The sequence below is a fragment of the Gobio gobio genome, assembly GCF_949357685.1.
Source record: "Gobio gobio genome assembly, chromosome: 23".
NCBI lineage: Eukaryota > Metazoa > Chordata > Actinopteri > Cypriniformes > Gobionidae > Gobio > Gobio gobio.
The window spans coordinates 42,354,291-42,361,790 of record NC_137119.1 but is presented as its reverse complement, the minus strand read 5'-3'; the positions used below and the strand labels follow the sequence as shown (position 1 = coordinate 42,361,790).

The following is a 7,500-nucleotide window of genomic DNA, read 5'->3' as shown; positions in this document are numbered from 1 at the left end:
TTTTTCCCCTCTAGCGTACGCTAATGAATCTGTCGGACGTCTCCGTACAGATCTGATCTCTTCACCCAAGACCAGACGGGCGGACACTCCCAGTAGCGTCCTCTCTTATTGGCTCCCAATAGCCCAAAACTCAAAATTCTCTAAATTTTGTCACGTTGCATTTACCACAGAATCAGACATCCACCAATGGTTTATCCCCCCTTTTATTAAATCTTTAATCTAAAAGATTAAATCTTTAATAAATCTAAACAGATTCAACTTTCAATCTAAGTATAATTAAAAATAAAAATAAAAACAGGGTTAAATTTAAGCATATAAATTAAAATTTATACGCGGACAAAGCACGTACAGTGGCACAGCTCATTCAGTAAATGCACAGCTGAACAGATGTGTTTTGAGTCTGGACAGATGTGCACAGATGTGTTTTGAGTCTAGATTTGAAAGTGGCTACTGTTGGAGCACATCTGATCTGTTCAGGAAGCTGGTTCCAGCTACGGCTGGCATAATAGCTAAAAGCAGACTCTCCTTGCTTTGAGTGAACCCTTGGTATTTCTAATTGATTTGATCCTGATGATCTGAGTGATCTGTTGGGTTTGTATTTAATCAGCATATCTGCAATGTATTGAGGTCCTAGGTCATTGAGTGATTTATATACAAGTAATAGCACTTTAAAATCGATCCTAAATGTAACTGGAAGCCAGTGTAAAGACCTGAGGACTGGTGTGATATGGTCATATGTTCTGGTTCTGCTGGTTCTGTATGAGCTGCAGCTGTCTAATGGTCTTTTTGGGAAGGCCGGTGAGAAGACCATTACAATAGTCCACCCTACTGGTGATAAAAGCATGAACTAGTTTCTCTAAGTCTTGCCTGGAAACAAAGCATCTAATTCTTGCAATATTTTTCAGATGATAGTAAGCGGATTTAGTTATTGCTTTGACATGACTATTGAAACTCAGGTCTGACTCCAAAATCACACCAAGATTCCTGACTTGATTTTTTGATTTCAGGCCTTTAGCCTCAAGATATGCATTCACCTTGAGAATTTCATCTTTGTTTCCAAATGTAGTGATTTCAGTTTTGTCTTTGTTTAACTGAAGAAAGTTTTGGCACATCCAACTGTTAACTTCATCAATGCATTTACATAGAGAGTCAATGGGGCTGTAGTCATTAGGTGATAGGGCTCAGTAGATCTGGGTGTCGTCAGCATAGCTGTGGTAAGCCATTTTGTTATTTTTCATTATTTGGCTGAGTGGCAGCATGTACAGGTTGAATAGGAGTGGAGCAAGAATTGACCCTTGTGGGACTCCGCATGTCATGGATGTCCACTCAGACTTATGGTCACCTATACTCACATAATAACCTCTCCCTTCTAAGTATGACCTGAACCATTTGAGGACCATTCCAGAAAGCCCAACCCAATTTTCTAGCCTGTCAAGAAGTATGTTGTGGTCAACAGTGTCGAATGCAGCACTGAGGTCCAGTAGTACCAGAATTGATGTTTTGCCTGTATCTGTATTGAGGCGAATATCATTTATTATCTTAATGAGGGCCGTCTCTGTGCTGTGATGCGGTCGGAAACCAGATTGAAAATTGTCAAAGTATCCGTTTGAGCTTAAGAATTTGTTCAGCTGACTGAAAACAACTTTTTCAATGATCTTGCCTATGAAGGGGAGATTTGAGATTGGTCTGTAGTTGCTCAGTATGGAGTTATCCAGATTTCTCTTTTTCAGGAGTGGCTTTACTACTGCGGTTTTAAGGGAGTTTGGAAAAGTCCCAGAAAGAAGTGAGGCATTTACCACTTCTAGGAGATCTGCTTCTAAACAGTTAAACACACTTTTGAAAAAAGAAGTGGGGAGTGTGTCAAGGGCGCAGGTTGATGTTTTAAGGTGCTGTACTGTTTCTTCTAAAATTTTACCATCAATTGCTTCGAAATCAGTCATAGTATTAATTAATAAATGTATCTTTTGCTATGCTAAAAATGCTAAAATAAAATAAAAGGTAAGTTATTCATTTGTTTGGCTATTTATGAATGAATTGAATGATTTTTATTAACAATATATTTATGCATTTAATAACATTATTTATTAATTTAATTGAGTATTTAGGCTCTCCATTATATCCACAGAGCTGAAGCACACCCATCTCTCAACTCTCTGACGTAATGATATACAGTAGATCCGGTCTGAATGGGTCTGAATGGGTCTGAATGGGTCTGATCGGGTCTGAATGGGTCTGATTGGGTCTGAAAGGGTCTGAATGGGTCTGAATGGGTCTGAATGGGTCTGATCGGGTCTGAATGGGTCTGATTGGGTCTGAAAGGGTCTGAATGGGTCTGAATGGGTCTGATCGGGTCTGAATGGGTCTGATTGGGTCTGATTGGGTCTGATTGGGTCTGAATGGGTTTGATTGGGTCTGAATGGGTCTGATCGGGTCTGAATGGGTCTGAATGGGTCTGATTGGGTCTGATCGGGTCTGAATGGGTCTGAATGGGTCTGATTGGGTCTGATTGGGTCTGAATGGGTCTGATTGGGTTTGATTGGGTCTGAATGGGTCTGAATGGGTCTGAATGGGTCTGAATGGGTCTGAATGGGTCTGAATGGGTCTGATTGGGTCTGAATGGGTCTGAATGGGTTTGATTGGGTCTGAATGGGTCTGAATGGGTCTGAATGGGTCTGATCGGGTCTGAATGGGTCTGAATGGGTCTGAATGGGTCTGAATGGGTCTGATTGGGTCTGAATGGGTCTGAATGGGTCTGATCGGGTCTGAATGGGTCTGAATGGGTCTGATTGGGTCTGATTGGGTCTGAATGGGTCTGATTGGGTCTGATCGGGTCTGAATGGGTCTGATCGGGTCTGAATGGGTCTGAATGGGTCTGATTGGGTCTGATCGGGTCTGAATGGGTCTGAATGGGTCTGAATGGGTCTGATTGGGTCTGATCGGGTCTGAATGGGTCTGAATGGGTCTGATCGGGTCTGATCGGGTCTGAATGGGTCTGAATGGGTCTGAATGGGTCTGAATGGGTCTGATTGGGTCTGAATGGGTCTGATTGGGTCTGAATGGGTCTGAATGGGTCTGAATGGGTCTGATCGGGTCTGAATGGGTCTGAATGGGTCTGATCGGGTCTGAATGGGTCTGATCGGGTCTGAATGGGTCTGATCGGGTCTGATTGGGTCTGAATGGGTCTGATTGGGTCTGAATGGGTCTGAATGGGTCTGAATGGGTCTGATTGGGTCTGAATGGGTCTGATCGGGTCTGATCGGGTCTGATCGGGTCTGAATGGGTCTGAATGGGTCTGATCTGGTCTGAATGGGTCTGATTGGGTCTGATCGGGTCTGAATGGGTCTGATCGGGTCTGAATGGGTCTGAATGGGTCTGAATGGGTCTGATCGGGTCTGAATGGGTCTGAATGGGTCTGAATGGGTCTGATTGGGTCTGAATGGGTCTGAATGGGTCTGAATGGGTCTGATTGGGTCTGAATGGGTCTGATTGGGTCTGAATGGGTCTGAATGGGTTTGATTGGGTCTGAATGGGTCTGAATGGGTCTGAATGGGTCTGAATGGGTCTGATTGGGTCTGATCGGGTCTGAATGGGTCTGAATGGGTCTGATTGGGTCTGAATGGGTCTGAATGGGTTTGATTGGGTCTGAATGGGTCTGAATGGGTCTGATCGGGTCTGAATGGGTCTGAATGGGTCTGATTGGGTCTGAATGGGTCTGATCGGGTCTGAATGGGTCTGAATGGGTCTGAATGGGTCTGAATGGGTCTGATTGGGTCTGATTGGGTCTGAATGGGTCTGATTGGGTCTGATCGGGTCTGAATGGGTCTGATCGGGTCTGAATGGGTCTGAATGGGTCTGATTGGGTCTGAATGGGTCTGATCGGGTCTGAATGGGTCTGAATGGGTCTGAATGGGTCTGATCGGGTCTGAATGGGTCTGAATGGGTCTGAATGGGTCTGATCGGGTCTGATCGGGTCTGAATGGGTCTGATCGGGTCTGAATGGGTCTGAATGGGTCTGATTGGGTCTGAATGGGTCTGAATGGGTCTGAATGGGTCTGAATGGGTCTGAATGGGTCTGAATGGGTCTGATTGGGTCTGAATGGGTCTGATCGGGTCTGAATGGGTCTGATTGGGTCTGATCGGGTCTGAATGGGTCTGAATGGGTCTGAATGGGTCTGAATGGGTCTGAATGGGTCTGAATGGGTCTGATCGGGTCCGAATGGGTCTGATCCGGTCTGAATGGGTCTGATCTGGTCTGAATGGGTCTGAATGGGTCTGATCTGGTCTGAATGGGTCTGATTGGGTCTGATCGGGTCTGATCGGGTCTGAATGGGTCTGAATGGGTCTGATCGGGTCTGAATGGGTCTGATCGGGTCTGAATGGGTCTGAATGGGTCTGATTGGGTCTGAATGGGTCTGATTGGGTCTGAATGGGTCTGATCGGGTCTGATCGGGTCTGAATGGGTCTGAATGGGTCTGAATGGGTCTGAATGGGTCTGATCGGGTCTGAATGGGTCTGATCGGGTCTGATCGGGTCTGATCGGGTCTGAATGGGTCTGATCTGGTCTGAATGGGTCTGATTGGGTCTGATCGGGTCTGATCGGGTCTGAATGGGTCTGATTGGGTCTGATTGGGTCTGAATGGGTCTGAATGGGTCTGAATGGGTCTGATTGGGTCTGAATGGGTCTGATTGGGTCTGAATGGGTCTGAATGGGTCTGAATGGGTCTGATTGGGTGTGAATGGGTCTGATTGGGTCTGATTGGGTCTGATTGGGTCTGAATGGGTCTGATTGGGTCTGAATGGGTCTGATTGGGTCTGATTGGGTCTGATTGGGTCTGAATGGGTCTGATTGGGTCTGAATGGGTCGGATTGGGTCTGAATGGGTCTGATTGGGTCTGAATGGGTCTGATTGGGTCTGATTGGGTCTGAATGGGTCTGATTGGGTCTGATTGGGTCTGAATGGGTCTGAATGGGTCTGATTGTGTCTGAATCGGTCTGATTGGGTCTGAATGGGTCTGATTGGGTCTGAATGGGTCTGAATGGGTCTGAATGGGTCTGATTGGGTCTGAATGGGTCTGAATGGGTTTGATTGGGTCTGAATGGGTCTGATTGGGTTTGATTGGGTCTGAATGAGTCTGAATGGGTCTGAATGGGTCTGATTGGGTCTGATTGGGTCTGAATGGGTCTGATTGGGTCTGATTGGGTCTGAATGGGTCTGAATGGGTCTGATTGGGTCTGAATGGGTCTGATTGGGTCTGATTGGGTCTGAATGGGTCTGATTGGGTCTGAATGGGTCTGAATGAGTTTGATTGGGTTTGATTGGGTCTGAATGGGTTTGAATGGGTCTGAATGGGTCTGATCCGGTCTGAATGGGTCTGATCCGGTCTGATTGGGTCTGAATGGGTCTGATTGGGTCTGAATGGGTCTGAATGGGTCTGATTGGGTCTGAATGGATCTGATTGGGTCTGATTGGGTCTGATTGGGTCTGATTGGGTCTGATTGGGTCTGATTGGGTCTGATCCGGTCTGATTGTGTCTGATTGTGTCTGATTGGGTCTGATTGTGTCTAAATGAGTCTGATCCGGTCTGAGTGTGTCTGAGTGTGTCTGAATGGGTCTGATTGTGTCTGATTGTGTCTGAATGGGTCTGAATGAGTCTGATTGGGTCTGATCCAGTCTGATCCAGTCTGAAAGGGTCTGAATGGGTCTGATTGTGTCTGATCCGGTCTGAATGGGTCTGATTGTGTCTGATTGTGTCTGAATGGGTCTGATTGTGTCTGATCCGGTCTGATTGTGTCTGAATGAGTCTGAATGGGTCTGATCGGGTCTGAATGGGTCTGATTGGGCCTGATCGGGTCTGAATGGGTCTGATTGGGCCTGAATGGGTCTGATTGGGTCTGAATGGGTCTGATCCAGTCTGAATGGGTCTGATTGGGTCTGAATGGGTCTGAATGGGTCTGAATGAGTCTGATCGGGTCTGAATGGGTCTGATTGGGCCTGAATGAGTCTGAATGGGTCTGATCGGGTCTGATTGGGCCTGAATGGGTCTGATTGGGTCTGAATGGGTCTGATTGGGTCTGAATGGGTCTGATCGGGCCTGAATGGGTCTGATTGGGTCTGAATGGGTCTGATTGGGTCTGATTGGGTCTGATCCGGTCTGAATGGGTCTGATCGGGTCTGAATGGGTCTGATCCAGTCTGAATGGGTCTGATTGGGTCTGAATGGGTCTGATCCGGTCTGAATGGGTCTGATTGGGTCTGAATGAGTCTGATCGGGTCTGATTGGGTCTGAATGGGTCTGATTGTGTCTGAATGGGTCTGATTGGGTCTGAATGGGTCTGATTGGTTTGAATGGGCTGATTGGGTCTGAATGGGTCTGATCGGGTCTGATTGCGTCTGATTGCGTCTGATCAGGTCTGAATGGGTCTGATCGGGTCTGAATGGAACTGAATGGGTCTGAATGGGTCTGATTGTGTCTGAATGGGTCTAATCGGGTCTGAATGGGTCTGATTGGGTCTGATCGTGTCTGAATGGGTCTAATCGGGTCTGATCGTGTCTGATCGGGTCTGATCGTGTCTGATCGGGTCTGAATGAGTCTGATTGTGTCTGAATGGGTCTAATCGGGTCTGAATGGGTCTAATCGGGTCTGAATGGGTCTGATCGTGTCTGAATGGGTCTGATTGTGTCTGATTGTGTCTGAATGAGTCTGATTGTGTCTGAATGGGTCTGAATGGGCCTGATTGTGTCTGATTGGGTCTGAATGGGTCTGATCGTGTCTGAATGGGTCTGATTGTGTCTGAATGGGCCTGATTGTGTCTGATTGGGTCTGAATGGGTCTAATCGGGTCTGAATGGGTCTAATCGGGTCTGATTGGGTCTGAATGGGCCTGATTGTGTCTGATTGGGTCTGATTGGGTCTGATCGTGTCTGAATGAGTCTGATTGTGTCTGAATGGGTCTAATCGGGTCTGATTGGGTCTGAATGAGTCTGAATGGGTCTGAATGGGTCTGATTAGGTCTGATCGGGTCTGAATGGGTCTGAATGGGTCTGAATGGGTCTGAATGGGTCTGATCTGGTCTGTTTGTGTCTGAATGGGTCTAATCGGGTCTGATCGTGTCTGATCGGGTCTGAATGGGTCTGAGTGTGTCTAATCGGGTCTGATCGTGTCTAATCGGGTCTGAATGGGTCTGAGTGTGTCTAATCGGGTCTGACCTCAGAGATCTTGTTGTCTCCGGCTGGAGCCATGTGTCCGCGGGACCAGCCGCTGCGCAGGTAATCCTCGTTCCGGGCCGTGAAGAGTTCTGGGATCTCGGGATCTGGTTTAAATTTGCAGTGTTTTCTGTCGGCTTGACCTGGTGAAGGGTTGAAGAACATCAGAATCAGAGCGCCGGTTCTGACAGATGAGACGGGACAGGACTCACCCAGTAACCTCTGACCCGACAGGTGCTCCGCCACCCATCTGGGCGTCCGCCGGCTCTGGTCGTAGGACAGGATGTGGTTGATGTAG

The 7,500-nt window shown here is 47.3% G+C and overlaps 1 protein-coding gene across 1 annotated transcript in view; it reads right to left on the bottom strand.

Moving 5' to 3' along the window:
- exog (exo/endonuclease G) overlaps positions 1-7,500 on the bottom strand; it is a 24,277-nt gene that overhangs the window by 15,109 nt on the left and 1,668 nt on the right. Inside the window, exons 2-3 of the mRNA XM_079806088.1 lie at positions 7,415-7,500; positions 7,206-7,345 (exon numbers count right to left, since the gene is read on the bottom strand). The exon at positions 7,415-7,500 is cut by the window's right edge and continues 64 nt beyond it. Coding sequence (XP_079662214.1) covers positions 7,206-7,345; positions 7,415-7,500 — 226 coding nt within the window. The remainder of the gene's footprint in view (positions 1-7,205; positions 7,346-7,414) is intronic.